General features: G+C 32.9%; 2 protein-coding genes across 14 annotated transcripts in view; one reads left to right on the plus strand and one right to left on the minus strand.

The window, feature by feature from the left end:
• LOC148610347 (uncharacterized) overlaps positions 1-2286 on the minus strand; it is an 18589-nt gene extending 16303 nt beyond the window's left edge. For 2 of the 3 annotated variants that reach the window (XM_088542840.1, XM_088542838.1), the window contains exon 1: positions 2129-2286. The gene's annotated coding sequence lies outside the window, so the exon portion shown is untranslated. The remainder of the gene's footprint in view (positions 1-2128) is intronic. The other variant, XM_088542839.1, reaches the window with a different exon arrangement.
• LOC148610348 (uncharacterized) lies at positions 2178-18069 on the plus strand. Of its 11 annotated transcripts, none has more exons than XR_015914809.1 (13): positions 2178-2291; positions 4980-5042; positions 5444-5535; positions 5765-6094; positions 7148-7186; positions 7482-7595; positions 8558-8632; positions 9882-9971; positions 10851-10922; positions 13210-13416; positions 14105-14151; positions 16489-16560; positions 16870-16905. XR_015914809.1 is itself a non-coding variant. In XM_088542845.1 (13 exons), exons 3-12 carry the CDS (start codon positions 5487-5489, stop codon positions 17305-17307), a joined length of 927 nt encoding a protein of 308 aa, XP_088398971.1. In that variant the 5' UTR covers positions 2179-2291; positions 4980-5042; positions 5444-5486; the 3' UTR covers positions 17308-17311; positions 17615-18069. The 11 variants fall into 11 exon arrangements, 7 of the variants coding, with proteins under 7 accessions (XP_088398971.1, XP_088398972.1, XP_088398967.1 ...); XR_015914810.1 differs by having other exon boundaries at positions 16873-16905; XM_088542845.1 differs by lacking the exons at positions 13210-13416; positions 14105-14151 and adding exons at positions 17255-17311; positions 17615-18069 and having other exon boundaries at positions 2179-2291; positions 16873-16905.
• Positions 18070-18742: the final 673 nt, after the last annotated feature.

Consider the following 18742-nt stretch of genomic DNA (forward strand, 5'->3'; position numbering starts at 1 on the left):
GGAGCATCAAAATCAAAACCCTATAGTATTCAAGGAGTAATCAAGGGAACAAAGGACATAAACCAACCAAAATATTAAGTACAAAGCAACAAAAGCAACTAAGCAACTCTGACTCCTCTGAAGACTGGAAGCATGGACCAGGTGCACCGGTAGGGTAAGCGTCCTCTGCTTTGTTCTAGAAACAACCGCCGAGGAGCTCATCAAGGTTAAGTAAGGGGTACATGAAAGAGGAAAGGAAACACTTGACATATTGAACAAATCAGTTTTCATGGCGCAGATGGATACACCTCTGCTTCATTAAAAAAAAAAACATTCGCCGAACTGCCCAATAAATCTTAAGTCTTGGGTAGACGAAAGAGGAAAGCAAAACTATGATACGTTGAACTAATATGTTATCATGGTGCAGATGGAAACCCCGAAATGATCAATGAGTTCATGATGACGACCATAAAACTTCTGCAGTGATGACTTCAATAGTGATATAGTCCATATGCAAATGCTGAAGAGATTTTGCAATAGATAAATCGAAATATAACAATACTGAATATAAAGTGTAAGGTCAAGAGATGAGCCTGACTTCACATTGTCTGTAGTTTCCTTTTTAAGTCCCAGGAACAAATCGGCTACAACGCAAACGTGTTTCTTTTCTCCAATAATTTAGAACAAAATATGTGGTTTTGTTACCTAGAACAACATATTTTTTTTTCGAATCAGCAAAAGATTAACGAATAAGTTCTTTCAAACGAATTTTCAATCAATCATATGGCAACGTGGAGTAAAGTGTTGAAAAGTCAAAAATTTGGATAGAACTAATTTCCGAAAGCTGCGGGAGTTGTTTGTACAAAATATTTAGAACGTTTATGTATCCATATATCACTAGTGCCACTGCGAGAGTATTGCAACTGACTGGTTTTCTATCCTACACACTGTCGAAAGTATCTTTGTAAGGTAAATATACATATCTTTTCGATAAAGATATAGATCTAGCTATATTTCTTTCTTTGTGTGGATTCTTATTGAGTGTGGGAATTTAATACAAGTAAGATTAGTCCTCGCATTTTGTTACAATGTAGTGAGAAGACATGGACTACTTTTGTTTGGTGAGGATTTTATCTTTGCCAAAAGATGAACGTTTGTATGTGGCATTACCTATGGTGTTTCTATGAATACATAATTCCATAATAAGGCCATTGAAGGAATGCGCTTAACAAACAAAACAAACAATGTTTTTTGAAGCTTTGTCAACAGAAACGATAACATATTTTTCACAATGTGAGGAAAGGCATTCAAGTGCCTTCGGATCGTTGCTTACGAACTTTTATTGACACTTTTCTGGAGATTGCCAATACGATTATATACCAAAGATCGTATGGTATCTTCATTGTATGCAATTCGACAAGGATTAGATTTCTGGTTCTTGGTTCTTTTTTCTCTTTATTCATGACTTATCTTCAACATCGTTCATTATGCTTTTGATATTAAGTTTTATCAATTGAAACTCTATGGTTCTCTGAATTTTGGACCATGAGAGAACAATTTCAATATGTGTCGATATGTTAAAAGACCTAGCTTCATTTAACACTAAGTCTTTAACACGAGTATGAGGACACTCCGTTTGATATTGATAAACAAATTATATCTGTTTTAAGTATTAATATGTGTTGCTTGATAAACCAAACAAATACAATTACAGTTATCAATTAGTTAAATATAAACAAAAATGTCTTTTTCAGGTCAATCAGAGTATGAAAAAAATCAAATTTCTTGGAGAATCCATTATATTATCATATTATGAAAAGACATGTTTGATTCATGAATATCAATACTGGTCTGTCAAAGTCTATCATATACTTTGGTGTTGCTGCGAACCATTTTTTTTCAATTTTGGCCAAATAACTCAGACCTATGACATACATGTAAGCGCTCTCATTATTGACAATATATGTCAATGAAAAATATAGCAAATTATCCTTCAAATTTATGTCCGGACAGTGTTGTTTTACTAAGTAAACTGTTGTATGGTTTATAAACTTGCTTGTAAACGGATTGCAAGTTCGGATTTCCAATGGAAAATAGTATACATGTAAACACAAGGAATACATATAAAATTATAATACAAAAAACTTACAGAGAGAACGTTATTCCTTGTAAACCGCTCCACACTCTATCTGTTTCAACTGGTTCATGTATAATCGATCAGAACTGCGCAAAATATATGCATACCAGGAAGTTGTTTGTTTGGGACAGGTAACCGTTGTCATTGGCGTAATTGACGAATTTTAACACTGCAGGTAAGAACTTTTCTGTAACAAATGTAGTTTCTTCCCGTGAAGATTAACCAAATACCACTTGTTCTGTATATTTGGGGTTTATAAAACTGAAGCGTTTGAAGTATATGATATATTTAATTTGCAAATTATACTATCAAATTATTTACAGTTTGGTATACTGAACCCGAACATTTGTTATTCCTATAACCAGGAAACCTTGTTTACCATATAATCCGAATTGATATTTTATATATCTATCTTACATAATCAACCGAACCTTTCTAGCATCAGTCTGTATTATTTTAAATACTGTATTGACATTAACATATCAATATAAAAAAATTACAATTATATCAGAAATACCTTTTCACGAATCAAAAATCATATTTGTTATTCCAAATCTACAATCGAATCACGAATTGATACTCTACCCATTTTTTTCTCATTGCCTATATTTCAAAAAAGGGAAATAGATTTAAACCTTATATATTATGCAATTTGGGTGTATGGTTGTGAAATTAATTTTCTATATCCAAACATTGAATGTGTACTAATTTATAAAGTGGTAATGTGATGTGATGTGATGTTAAATATGTCAAGATATATAAAATGCATTCGTTTGCATATTATTTGTATAACATTGTATAATGCTTTGTTAACCAAGTTTGTGATAAAGCGTTCAATCAGTAATTATGAGCAAAATGAATATGTACTAAAAAAGCAAATATATAAAGAAAAGTCATACTTTAAACCGATAAATGTTAAATGTTTTTCTTACCGACATATGTGATCAATAAACTTCTGATAACATTCCTGAAATTGTTCGATAAGTAAAACACAAAGCAATAAAAAGCACTTTTGCAAACATATTATGGATACCAGTTTGCACAGTTCGAAAAAAAGTGATATTTTCTTTTGAAGACGTTAAAACCTTGTATTGAGAAAATTGAATTAATATTACCAAAGTATTAATAGCTATCATAATATATATATATATATATATAAACGTCTTAGAATGTGACGACTCTATTCACTACACTGATCCATCGGATCAAATTGATACAGGGAAGATATGTAAACGTATAGAAAGGTCTGAAAAATTCCCAACGATGTTAGAACTGTCAAATTTGCGATGCAATTTTTTGGTCGTTCCCTCCGCGGGACTCGAACTCGTACTGCTGTGAAATCTTTGTGCAGGTGGTGTTGCCATAGATGTCACAGCGGTACGAGTTCGAGTCCCGCAGAGGGAACAACCACATATTTGCATCGCAAATTTGACAGTTCTAACATCGTTGGGAATTTTTCAGAGCATTCTATAAGTTAACGTTATCTTCCTTGATCCGATGGAGCAGTGTAGTGAATAAAGTCGTCACATTCTGAGACGTTGTATAATATTGATTTGTTGTGACATGCATCATTAATTTGATCCTTTTTCCTACTTAATAACACCTAGATGAACTGTCCCGTACTACCATACATCGTGTACTAAGTTGCAGCCCTAGATTAATCCTACGAGGAGGAATTAAACGGCCAGCCAAAGCAATATTTTGATATAGCCTAGCTGGCCGAAGGTCTAGGGCGCTGGAATTTGGTCAGGCGATGTTGCCATAGATGTCACATCGTGTACTAAGTTACAGCCCTAGATTAATCCTACGAGGAGGAATGACCCGGCCAGCGAAAGCTATATTTTATATAAATAGCCTAGCTGGCCGAATGGTCTAGGGCGCTGGACTCAGTGCAGGCAGTTTTGCCATAAATGTCACAGCGGTACGAGTTCAAGTCCCGCAGAGGGAACGACAAAAAATTTGCTTCGCAACTTTGATAGTTCTTACATCGTTGGGAATTTTTCAGACCTTTGTATAAGTTTACGTTATCTTATCAGTATGAATTTGATCCGATGTAGCAGTGTAGCGAATAGAGTCGTCACATTCTGAGACGTTTTATATATATTTGAATACATCACAATATACAATGTACTGAATTGTAAAAGAACCACGCATGATATAGTATTATAAGCATATAAGTATTTTAATTGTTAATTTAGAAAATCACTGTTGAATATATCAAGCGAAATGAAAAAAAAATTATGATTAGAAAATTATTTATTCATTATATATCACCAACACACTTTCAGTTTTTGTTTTTGTTTTTGTTTTTGTTTTTTTTTTTAGATGTATTATAACTTTGTAATGAATATAAATTCATTTAAGTCAGATCGATCCGGAATCGTCCTGGGGCAACTGGAGATTCCTCGAATTTGTCCTAGCAATTGTATGTTACAATAATTGAACTAAATAAAAAGTTCAAAAACATATAAATCACTCACAACCAATTATTTGCAAAAAAATCCTGATGAACGCCAAGTTAAAAAGTTTGAGATTATCATTTATTGCTATTTAAGAATTAACTTCTTATGTGTAAACTACTTCACTTGTCCAGAAAATTCATTTTTTCTCTGTTAAAACCAAAATAACTAGTATAAACTCTGCTGCTTCTTGTGGTTTTCTAATTGCGGTAAATATTTGCGGAAGACATATTTGTTGTGTTTCTGTTAATGAACTTCTTAAAACATTTTGTTCATACTCAGAGAAAGCTGAAACGAAAGGAAGTATTCGGCGTTATCAATAAATATATTATGTTTTCTTGCAAATATCATCAGACCCGGAGAGTGAGATCTTTACTCGACCAGCTTTTACTCTTTTTTTCTAGAAATTCGATCTGTAAAGTTTACTTCATGGATATGAACTTCTTATGTACAACAGTGTAGAACATGTATGTCTTTTACTGTATCCGTTATAAACACATAAAAATAATGTATACATGTCATCTTTAGAAAAAGGAATAACAAATAAACCATACACAAACACACTTTTTCGACATAAGTTTCACCTGAATTGAGCAAATCAACTTTGTGCCTTTATTTCATGTAAGTTTCATATGAATTTCAGGTGAAGCTCGATTAACGTGAACTTCATGTGAAAAAGATTTGCTTGTGTACGGGTGTATTACTACATTTAGAGTTTATTTTTTATCGATCAATTTAATTTGTTTTCTATATCGTAAATTACCAACATGTTCATTTGATAATTATCGTTATTATTTATATGTTTTCTTTAAAGATGTTTCACTTATTTTACGTGAAGGCATATAGTTTGACTTCTGTATTATTTTAGGTAGTTTTGATTCTCAGATAAAGGTACGCCTAAATTTGAAGACATGAGACAAATCACTTGGGCATTCACAATACTCACCATGCTACCAATAGGTATGTTATTGAACGTCTAAAGTCGATGTACCTTATAATGCAAATGGCCATACTGATATAATTGATAATGTCATACGCTTTGATACTGTGCTATTTATAATTTTGCTTGGAATTGAATTTAAGAACAATTCAACAAATGCGTTTCATGACTTTTTCGTGATCAATTATCATCTTTTATTCTGGCATGTGATATCGCGATTCAAATATGAAACTTTTACCTTTATTTTAGAGGCAATGTCTTGTGAGCCTGATTTATGCTTTAATTGGAAAATTTCAAACATGAAATTAATCTTAGTATGCAGAATTGTGGAATACAAATTCAATACATATATAGAGGACCCTAGCGGAAATATTCAAGGAAATTGCTTTCCGCCATCTGATATAAGTACCTGTCATGCGAAATATAATAACACGACGATAACTCTTGACCGCCAAACCAATGAGTTAACATTTACTTTAAGAGGAGTTATGAATACGAAAGTAAACGGAAACTGGACATGTAGGCATGGAGAGAAAAGGGACATAGCTCATGTAGAGGTTACAGTTCTAAAATACCACGGTATGAAATAATTGAAATACAAAAGTACAAATTTAAAAAAAACAAGAAAAACTGATCCATTCAGAAATTGACAAGAAAATCAAGAGAAAGAAGGTTTGAATGGTAATCAAAGGAATATTAAAAATAATAGATAGACAGGGAAAAAAGAAGCACACAACAAATAAAATGCTATACGGATAGTGCAACAGATACAAGTAAAATTGACAACACGGATCGAGATGTCTACACGTATGTTAATTTGGTCATGAGTTTTACGTACCATCGTTGTCTAAGAGTAGGTCATGATATAAGTTTTCTGACTTCAAAGTTTCTTTCATTTCCTTTACCACAAGGCTTTTGTGATATTTGCGATGTATAAAGTTCCAAAATCTAAAAGTGTTTTTAGATGAAATGCCATCCATTGAGCGGAAAGTGACAAAACGATGTTCTTTCTTTCGGATAAGATAAGGTTTTAGATTACCTTCAAAACAGAAAATGAAAATGTCAGCAAGTAACGGTAGACATTTTGTCTGAGTTTTATCGAGAATCTTAACCGAGTATCTGAATTTTTTGTTAAAAAATTAATTACAATTTATTGACTCAAATACCATAGAAGTGGGTTTTATCTGAGTGTCTTTTCCCAGGAAGAAAATTTTGATTATTTCATTTTGGTGATATAGTTTTGGGATCTTTGAGTAAACCATGAAATTATTAAGGGACACATAGCAAATACAATTCTCCTGGGTAGTTACTTTGCATGTTTCAATCTTCTGCATCTACCGAGAACAAATCTGCAATAAACCAGCGAAAATGATTTCTTGATTTGCCTACATATTCATAACTTATCCTATTCCCATTCTTATTCCTATCCGTTCCATAAGATAGTTTAAACTTGCTATCTGATTAAGACAGAACATAATTTACTGTACATGTGATTTTTACACAACATTAATTTTATATTCGGGTTATCCTTGTCATTCCATTTTGTTCATATTAGAATAGTTCCGATACACTTCGTATTTAGTTGTGCAATTAAGTATACAAAGGCGTTGTTTTTATTTGTTGTTTTGATAGATAATCAAAGTGATGGGAAGAGTCTGCAGACAACATTTGGTATTCTTATATTTATCTAGATGTAACAAATTGCTCGAGAAATAAGTTTTAAAAAACGATATAAATTACACAGCTGAACATATTTTAGTGCGGCATTAAGTGTGTATGTATAATGTATATACTACTACATTGAACTACTACATCTAAACACCTCATTTTGTCGATTAAAATAGTTTGTATATGAGCAAGTTATTTTTAGAATGTAGCCAAATGCGCTATAATTTATTCAGTAGACATCATTTAGTTCTGAATTGAAATGTTCATTACAAATAATTGACATATAATTACATTTCAGAAAATCAGTGCATCTACCTTGTAGTATTTATGTCGTCATTGAGTTTCATTGCGGCAACTGCCATGACCGTGATGATCATGTCTTTTCTGCCTCGAATTTCGTATACTAATGACGGTACGTATATTTAAGATATAGCAACTTACGGCTTAATATAAAAAAAAACAAAAAACACTGTAACATTATACCGGTTGTTTAACTCAGTGGATGCATAGTGCGCATATAGTCATATAGCAACCACGCATGTATATGCTATAGATGCATATTTTCTAAATGTCGTACTCGGTAAAATATGAACTGCCGCTTTTTGCGTTTTCATTTGTTCTTCAATGTGGCACGCTTTTTTTGAATCGAAGAGTAAGATAGCAAAATGATATTTTCTTCAAACAGTAAACATATTTTACTTTCAATAATTGAAGATATTTACATCATACATCTTTTATAATATTATTACTCAAACGACTTTCAAGCATAAAATATGATACAAACTAGATGTGCTATTATTCAAGATACAGTTCCTTTGAAATCGGTGCCAGGATTCAACTTACTGATGTAATAGGTGGATGGAAGAGGAGGCGCTTGTGGGCCCGTTTTCCTCCCATTAGGTCGGAAAAAAATCGATAATTGAATAAGAAATCACCGACCTATACGACAGATCCTGTCCCCCTCTGAGACCAGTCAGGGGACCCGCGTCTTTGAGAATCTCTATATTCGCTTCTGGTTGTTACCTTGTTAGATATCGATATGAAAATGTGATGCTAAGCAGATGACACGAGGTACTTGTGGTTAAAGGGGTCCGTCAAATGGAGAAAAAAGAGATTGTTACTATTCATTCAATGTACAAAGTTTGTCTATGGTCGACTTGGTTCAGTTTTGCAGGGTTTTGTTTTAGATATTCCTCGTTTCCACTTCCGTTCTAGTTAAAGGTATAAACTTGCATGCAGAAGCAATGGGCAAACATTTATATCAGATATGAAATGCACCACAGATACCAATAGTTCAAAGCACAATTCTTTTCAAATGTTTTGTTGTATTCGTATTTTATGAACGTGTGTTTTATAATGTTTTCTATTTGTTAGATTTCCTAATGACCACAGCTAAAGTATTATTATTTTGCTGCAACAAAGAAGACAAAAGAATGCAATATTTTTCAAGTACATATAATTCATTTTTTTATGTTTTGGGATCTAACTTCAAATTCGAACATTCACCGAGTGTTGATGATATTATTGATATTAAAATATAATGATATTGAAATACAAAACATAAACTCTTTGATAGATTCATCAAAACTACAGAGCTTGCAGTAATTACGCAGAATTTTGTGTCGCGCTAGACCTTTAACATTAGGCTTCCGTAACAGCGTTATTTTACTACAAAATTGAAGTCATTACTACCTAAGCTTTTATGGTCGTCATCATGAACTCGTAGATCGTTACGGTGTATCTATCTGCTACATAAAAACTTATTTGTTCAACGTCCATAAGTATCCTTCCCTCTATCGTTTACCATTGACTTTACTATTTTATGAGCAACTCGGTGTGTGTTTCTAGAAAAACAGAGGAGGATTTCCCTACCTGTTCACCATGGTCCATTCTCCCAGATTTTAGTGGAGTCCGAGTTGCTCGATTACTTTGTATGTATTATTTGGGTTTTTTTAAAGTTCTTTATTGCGTGACTGTTGTCCATGTCTGGTCTTTGTCATTGATTACATTATTTCGATTTCCGTTTGAATATTGGCTTCCTTGATTACTTTTTACTCGGAATTCAGTAAATATGTTTCGAGTTTAAACTCTTTGATATGTTTGTTCAGTTTCCGTTATTTTTGTATAGTTAATGTCAAAAATTTAAGAATGACATGGACAATTACAAGACAAAGTCATCAATAAGAATTAGTTATCCGGATGAAGCATGTGTTGTTTTATTTCATATGTAAACACTAGGTAAACAAATAGAAAATAAACTATATTAACTACACTGTAGTTCGATATTTACGGTAAGCATATACACATTTAGTATTATTTTACACATTGCAATTAAAAACAAACACCTAAGTACTTCTCTAATTAACTATATGATTATGAAACTTAAGGACAAAGACATTTTTAAATGACTCCAATATGTGTTAAACATACATAATTAAAACATTTAGGCATCCCTATGGAAACCTTAAATACTCGTTAATCAATTCATCTTTTCGATTTGTTTTCCACATTTAAATAAGATGCAAAGCTACATGTAGACAAGTTCAACAAGTTAATTATATTCCAACCATGTTTGAATTTTGATTTCTATTCAAAAATATTTATTACCTATTAAGTAGATAATATTTACTTTTTACTAATTATGTATATTGTCGTTTCCTTGAAGTGTGATATCAATTTTTTAAATGTTTATATCTAGAACTTAAAAAAGTCGTTTATGTAGTATCTACTGTGTTTTTCTTTGGAATCGCCACACTAATTGGTTCGATCGACAAAAAAGATTGTTCAAGTAAGTTAACCGTGTTTGTAAGTAGGAAAAACATTCTTCAAAATAAAAGGCATTACACATGTAAAACATAAAAATCAAACAAATATTGCATATTTTCTTACAATGTAAACTGTACACGTATTTCAAGGAGTATATATAGATATCGATTACGAATAGAACTTGAACCTCCTGTCAAAAAAGGGAGAAAAATTGAGCACCGATAATAAAATTTACGAACTGATAAAATCTAGGGAGTAGTCAAAAAGCAATTATCAAAGGGAAAGTCCGTATAACAAATAACAATATCAGGGTAAGATAGCGGCAATGGTTCTGACTTTGTTCAGGCATTTCCTGAAATGAAACCCAAATGCGCAGCATAAAATTACCACCAGTTACAGTCGGTAAAATCAGTGGTCAAAACAGCGCAGAAAATATAAATATATATATATATATATATATATATATATGTGTGTGTGTGTGTGTGTGTGTGTGTGTGTGTGTGTGTGTGTGTGTAAATTTTAAGGATCTAGCATCTTCTTTTTTTTTCTTTACGAAGTTCTGAAAAAAAATTCAATCCCGTAAGAATATAAAAAAACATATCCGCTAGGAGAGGGGCACAGTTAATGTCCATTGGAATAGCAACCTGTTGCAATATAACTCCTCCAAATGTGACAAATATGTTGTCAATGAGGAAATCAAGCATTTCCCAAACCTGCCTTCCTGTTTAGCATATCACTAAATGGTAAAGTTATCATTAATATAGACTTACGATTACTTCTGGAAATAGAAAGTCTGATTTCACTGCTATTTCTTTAACGACCACGTGCAAAGTGGAGTATGAATAGTAAATAGTGAATAGTTTATCTTCAAAATCTGATTTGTTTGTACATTTAATTTCAGCAAAATGGTTATTTTTCGTCCTTGGTTCCACCATTGGCTTTGTATGCAGTCTAACATGTCTAAGTAAAGACAGTAAGTAGCAAAGAGTTCATAGCCGGTGTCGTTATACGTTATATGTATACTTACCATTACATTTGTTTATATACCTCTTTTTTTTTAATTCGGAAAATAACTGCAATATCATTTTTATTTCATTCTTGATTTAGGATATGTTTTTTTTTATTACGAATACTGCCACTAAACCAATAAACGAATGCAATATCATATTCCACAATGGTATTCATGTACATGATTATATTCATTTTTATAATATATTAACCAATAGGTTTTGATAATTCATTGCATTGCCTAAGGGAAGACACAGCTAAAAAGCTAATCATTTTCAAATTGCTCATTTGATTAGTTCATAGGCAGACATTTGACGTTTTAAACTAAACATTAGATTGAAGAGTAAATTTACTTACAAATTGATTCATATCATCAGAAATAATTTAATAAATACGTGTGTTAATCATTACACCATATTAAAACTGCTATCATTGCAAAAGAATGTATAAATTAAATATATAAAGCAGAAAGGGTTCGTAAAATATAAACTTGTCTATTTGTATCATTTGTGTCGTACGATGTTACATATTGCATCTCCCGAAGTAACCGACAATACAGATTAGAGGCAGGAATACACAACACGAAATGCAACAGATGTGTGTAGTGTTTAGTGTTTAACATTAATTCGAATAACACTTTAATTATTGCTTGGTTTAAAGGAATATATGTGTGTGTGTGTGTGTGTGTGTGTGTGTGTGTGTGTGTGTGTGTGTGTGTGTGTGTGTGTGTGTGTGTGTGTGTGTGTGTGTGTGTGTGTGTGTGTGTGTGTGTGTGTGTGTGTGTCTAAAGGATTATACAACGATACCGATAAAGATGTAAATACACTATACTGAAATATATAATGAGCAATTTTTTCAGTCAACAAATGATCTTCTTCAGTGCTTTGAATAAACTGAGTGTGTATGAAAGTATATGGTCTGTGAACACAACTCGCTACCTAATAAGATAAATACCTGTGACGTATAAAATTTTATCGACAGTAACAAAGATCTTTAACATTATGTTATAGACACACGTTGTGTGTTGATCTTGAATACTGAACTATAAAAATAAAAATATTTGCATACACTGTTATAAGAAACTATACAAAATAGGAAGAAGTTAATGCTGTGTTTATTATTATTAATTTCATGTGGGTGTAAAACACGGAGTTCTTTTGTCCAAAATCCCTCCCGCTTCGATTTTCATTTTTTTGAAATCATCGAAGCAGTGGTTAGGTAATCTGAAGTGTTGACTCACTGGGAGTGAAGGCTTTTTTTGTTAGGTTGCTCCTGTGTCCGTTCAAGCGCTTGTGAAAAGGCTGTTTAGATTCACCAACATATTGAAGGCCACAGATGGAACAGTGGAGCAAATATTTTACATTGGCTCTCTTGCAGTGCACGTTGCAAAATATTTTGTAGAGTTTCCCCGTGACTGTGCTGGCGAATGATGACGAGTGGTGCATTTGGTTGCAACATTTACACCTTTTGTCACCACAGGAGCGACTCTCGTTGGGAGTCAAGTTGGGCTTAGATATTTCAGCCCTCACAAGTAGACTATGCTAACTGTCTGGCTGTCTGAATCATAGGTGGTTCGGCAAAGACTTTTGGATAATGTTGAGTTTCTCTCGACAGAGGCCTAGTGCTCACGAATGGTATTGTGGCTGTTTTTAAAGCAAGGGTGGTATGTTAGAACACAAGGGGTTCTTTCACATTTTGTCATTGGCTTGTACCGTAACAGACTACTTCTTGGGATATTATTAATTTTTTTGGAACTCTTCGTTGATGGTCTTGTATCTATATCCCCTTATGTTTCTTAAATTGTTCTTCAGTTGATCTAGACGGTTTTTTTAAGGATAAGTCATTTGTACAAATGCGTCTTAGCCTAAGAGCTTGACTAAATGGTATACTCTTAGTCAGGTGAGATGGATGACAGCTCTAAGGTATAAGATATTGATGCGTGTCAGTTGCTTTTGAGTATAGGTCCATGGAGAGCTCTCCCCCGATCAGGTGCTGGAGGTATCGGGGAATGAGATGTTATTAGCAGATGTTTCATAAGTGAACTTAATTGAAAGATGTTGATTGTTGGCATGAACAATAAAATTGTTTAGTTCGTCCTCGTCATGTGTCCACTTTATGTCGTCAATTAACCTATACCAGGACAGAGGTTTTTCTGTAGAGGATTCAAATAGTTCTTTTTCAAATTTTCCCATGAAAATGTTGGTATAAGACGGATCCATTTTGGTACCCATAGCTGTACCATTTATTTGTAGGTAATGGTCTCCATTAAAAGTAAAATTGTTCTTTTTTGAAACCATTGTGAGCAAAGTAACTAGGCAGTCAGTAGGTGGAACTTTGACCTCAAGAGAGTCCTATACTTCCATACAAGCCTCGATAATATCAGGGTGAGGAATGTTGGTATAGAGATGTAACGACCAGAGTGGTGTTTGGTGGAGAGGGATACAGAGCCTGCATCTTCTGTAAGTAATCAGTCTTTTGTAAATGATGGAAGTTTTTCTCTGTTGGATGGCCGTTAGCAGAGACTATAGGTCTACCTGGGTTGTTGTGAATTTTTGGGAGTAGGTAGAATCGACCAGGTTTAGGATTTTCAGGTTTGAGATATTCAAAAGTTTTAATGTCAATGTGGTTATTTTCGTACATTTTGTTTAACTCAGTTTGAATTGCGTCTGCAAAGGATTGAGTGAGGTTTGTTGTTAATTTGATATAAAAACGGTCGTCTTTAAGTTTACGCTTGGCCTCATTAATGTAGGCGGATTTGTCAATAATCACTACAGCACTGCCTTTGTCTGCAGGTTTTATTATGATGTTGTCATTGGTTCTTAGACCTTGAAGTGCAGCACGTTCCCTTATTGTTAAATTATCGTGACTCTCTATGTTGACCATTACATTTCCTATAAAGTCAGATTTTACATTATCAATAAATGATTCCAAAGTTAATTTTTTGCTCATTTCAGGGATCCAGTCACTTTTCTTTATAAACCGATAGTTGTTTTCATCTTCTGAATCACTCTCATTTTGACCCTCACTCTTTTGAGGCAAAGTACTCAAGTTGTCAAGTTCCTCAATTAGGATGGTTTCCTTTACAGGACCTGGAACTAGGCAGAAATTAAGACCTTTAGCTAATAATGATGTTTCATCTTCATTTAGGTTGTGTGATGAAAGATTATTGACAATGTTGGATGGTTGACTGTCAGGTTTGTTTCTTCGTTTAAAATGTCTGATGCGTCTTTTGCTTTTTTTTTTTTCACATGGTGAGACTGTGATTGGTACATGCCATCATGTTGCAATTCAGGTTTCTGTTAGTCATAAAGGGTCTGATTTTGAGATTTCGTGGTGTCTTCAAGACGCTTAATAATAAAGTCATAATCAAAGACTGTGAGTTCTTTTTTCGATGAGTCTATGAATCGATTAAATTCTGTAGTTAGTTTCTTAAGACGTTCTTCGCAGTGTTTCTTCAGTAGGATCAGTAGGCGTTTTGAACAATTGAAAAGTGTCTGATCCCATCTACGAGATAGGGTGCCAGAAGACCTACCAGGTGTTTGAGGCTAGAGCTTGATCTGAAGACCCTTAGGAATGACATCTTGTCGGATATATTGAGTAAAATTTGATAAATGGTGACTAGTTCTCAATTGCATCTGTTAGGATGACTCGACGATCCGATACCCATTAAGTTTGCTGGTTGTTTGGCAGATACCTTATATATATATATATATATATCGTTCAATAATAGAAATCCTGTATACAGATTTATATAGTTGTCGAATAAAATTCCACCACGACTAGATATTTCATTTTGTATTTCACATATTTCACAAGTACTTTCACTGCTTGCGCAGATCTTCAGGTGAATTAATACATATAGTAACTTGGTAACGTTCTTGTGACGTTACGTTATAATAGAACAACATAGCGACGTTAAAAATAGAAAACGAAAGTATAAAAATAAATTGTATAAATAGACAATCCAAATATAGATTTATAAATAGCCATTAATTCTTTAATGCCCATTCGATGCCGCCTTGAATTTCTTAATAAAATTTATTTCCTTTATTTCTCTTACAGAATCACTATCTATGTTCATTTTATAAAAAGGAAAAAAAATGAGGTACTTAGCAGAACTTCGCTACCTTTTCTCGATATTATGGTGAAACTCAATGATGGAAAATTGACCACAGATATATTTTATAAGAATATTGACACTCACCAGTATTTAAACTTTCAATCACGCCACCCATCACATATAAAGCATAATATACCGTATTGCTTAGCTCGAAAAATATCCAATTGCGCTTATCGAAAATGGAATAAGTCGGGCCAAAGAAATTCCAATACAATCTTTACGCTAAACGAGAGATCACGAATCAAACTCGAGCACAAACATTATTCTTTTTCGTGACAAAGCATAATCATTCAAACCCAAACATATTTAATATTGCTAAAGCAAATCTCCCTATTTTATCGAGAAGTGATCAATTGAAGGATTTAATAACTTTCGCAACTGTCATTCAAAGTAAACGTCAACCACCAAATCTAAAGCGCTTTTGACTAAAGCAAGATTTGATCCAAACCGTAGTGAAGAACCAAAACTTGTGTCTCAATGTAACGATAAGCGTTGTGGTACGTGCAAATATATTCATCCCGGTACAGATATAACCACAGAAGATGGAACTAAAATTTATACAAATGCAAACATGAACTGCAAGAGTGCTAATTTAATTTATTGCATTAAATGTCATATGTGCAATTAAATCTAGATAGGCCAGACTGGGAACACGCTTGCAAAGAGGATGACGGTACATCGGCAACAAGTTCATGAGGAGGTATATTGACAAATCCCGCTCAGCGCCCACATAGATGCTTGTGGGCGCGGTATTTTTTTTTTATTTTTCATTTCTATCAAATGAACACAGATAGCGATTATCTAAGAGAAATAAAGGAAAGAAATTGTATTAAAAAATTTTAGGCGGCATTGAATGGACATTAAGAATTAATGGCTATTTATAAATCTATATTTGGATTGTCTATTTACACAATTTATTTTTATACTTTCGTTTTCTATTTTTAACGTCACTATGTTGTTCTATCATAACGTAACGTCACAAGAACGTTACCAAGTTACTATATGTATTCATTCACCTGAAGATCTGCGCAAGCAGTGAAAGTACTTGTGAAATGCCGGGTCATTCCTCCTCGTAGGATTAATCTAGGGCTGTAACTTAGTACACGATGTATGGTAGTACGGGACAGTGCAGGCGGTGTTGCCATAGATGTCACAGCGGTACGAGTTCGAGTCCCGTGGAGGGAACAACCAAAAATTTGACAGTTCTAACATCGTTGGGAATATTTCAGACCCTTCTATAAGTTTACGTTATCTTCCCTGTATCAATTTGATGCGATGGAGCAGTGTAGCGAATAGAGTCGTCACATTCTGAGACGTTGTATAGATATATATATATATATTAATAAATTAATCGGCAAAGTTTGTAATAGACAACTTTGAATCAATCTATTTATATTTTTTGTTTCATAAGAAGTCAGTCTTAATAGTAATGGCAATACAGGTAACAAACAAGAACATAAAGAACCAAATATAGAAGAAGGGCGTAAGTCTTTTAACATCAATTTATTATTCACACGTTTATTGTTATTAGAAGCCTAAAACAGCGCTTATATTGAAAAAGACATCCATATATATTTAATGGTAAACGCAAGGTTAGACATAGTTATTTGATATAGAATCGTCAGTTCACTATAATATTGCAAAGAAATGTATATGTTTAACAATTATTTGATTTACACTTTCATTGTTTACTCCGTCTAAGTAGAAGCTTAAAACAGCAATTTTATTGAAAAGGCAACTATACATATATTTTGATTGTATACGAAGGGTTAAAATTGTTATTTTTTTTCAGAAGATGATAAACAAGGAACAGCACTTTTAACTGATGGTATGTATGCTTTCAAATGCATCAGTCACTCTCACTGTCATCAGAAGTAATTGTAATCGTTAATGTCAAATTATTTTCGAACACCATGAACAATAAGAGATGTGTACGTGTAGAGATGTAATGATAGGTAATAGTTAATAAAGTTTTAGCAAATTGTTAGAAAAATGACACATGATAGTTATCGTTATATGTATTATTTCCGATTACGTTAAGTTGTTGCATTATCCAAGAGGTTCTTTTTAATTTTTACAAAGTTACATTGTAAAAGACTTACATTTTAATTGTATTGAAGATTTGGCTCAGTACAGATTTTTAAGTTCTGAAACATTGCATATTTTCATTTCTTCAGGTGAGGTAGAGGCGACAGCACACCAAATGAGAGGAGCAGAATCAAGTGTTTGACAAGGTATGTCTGATAAAAGCACAAACATTTTAAAATGTTTTTTTATCTTCAAAGTACTTTAAAATAAGTTTGATTTTCTTGGTGTGATGTCAGTATGATTTACCTTTATATGTATGAGTTCAACGATTAAACAACGGTGCCCTTATTTGGTAACTTTTTACGTGGTTATTATTGATATGTGTGTAGATAACGAATATTTACGTTTTTGTTAGTTTATAGTTTCATAGATAAATATACGCACAAACTACTTAGTAGAGTGGTGTTTATATTTTAATTAGTGAGTATCGTATTACGTTTTTCTTTCAGAATATAAAACGAATTTTATATGAAAATGTACTAACTGTTCTCTGAAAGTACTACACCAGTGGTATATAAAAGCAAGTCACAAGATACAGACCCAACTGTAGAGTTAATATATGGTGTATCAAACATAAACTATTCACGATTGTTTAAAGGTTTTGTATCAAACTTTGATAGGTGTTGACTTTGTCTGACGCATAAGTAGTTATAAGCTGTTCGTTAGTTCGTTGTCTGCCTTTCATTATATGGATTAAGAAATGTCAGTTACAGCAAATCTATTTTTTAGTTAAACTTCTGCGTTGACACTCTGGAAATCTCAAATATCCCACGTTGGTTATTGAGTGTTATTCCTACTCTGAATCATTTGTAACTACGCGAAGCTCGATGAATGTTTAATCTAACGTTATTTGTATTTGCTGAGTTTGTTATGTTTCCTACTTATTAAACTGTAAGTGATGACATTTGAAGTTTATAGCAATGCAAGGTTGCGTACAAAAAAGTGTGAATCATATAAGAAGTCCACTGTTTCAAAGTTGTTGACCTTTATGAAAAACAATTAAACTTGCATATATTTGCATCAAAATATTTCATAAACACCATGAAATCATTATTCTTGTTGATTTGTAATATGAAAAAATAAACACGATTAGCATGAATATATTTGTGACGTGTTCCTGACAGTGTATTTCATAATTCGTCTGATTCATTAACATATGTTAAGAAGTGAATGAGAACAAAAATATATAATATGTTACGAGTCCAATGCAAGTTGTTTTTACATGTAATATGAAAAAAAAAAGTTTTGTACAGCTGGTGTAATATCAAATTATGTATTATCTGCAGAGTACACGCACGCATCATCATGCAATTAAGAGTTTAGTTTTATCAAAATTCAAAATTACTTATCCCGCACTTAAATGGAAACCTTTTGATCGACATAGCTCATATGTCATACTGATGAGCGTGTTAATGACAGAAATGATTTCATGTGTGTCTTTTCCTGTACATGTATACTAAATGTTTTGTTATCCATGAATTATCTTTTTTGTCAAGAACATATGTAACTCTTCGAAAGGTGTAACAAAGGCACAAAGTTCTACAAATGATTGTTTACATGAATACAAATTTAAGATA

The sequence above is a fragment of the Perna viridis genome, chromosome 8, assembly GCF_037379345.1.
Source record: "Perna viridis isolate PV_CMFRI_1.1 ecotype Kerala chromosome 8, ASM3737934v1, whole genome shotgun sequence".
Classification (NCBI taxonomy): Eukaryota; Metazoa; Mollusca; class Bivalvia; order Mytilida; family Mytilidae; genus Perna; species Perna viridis.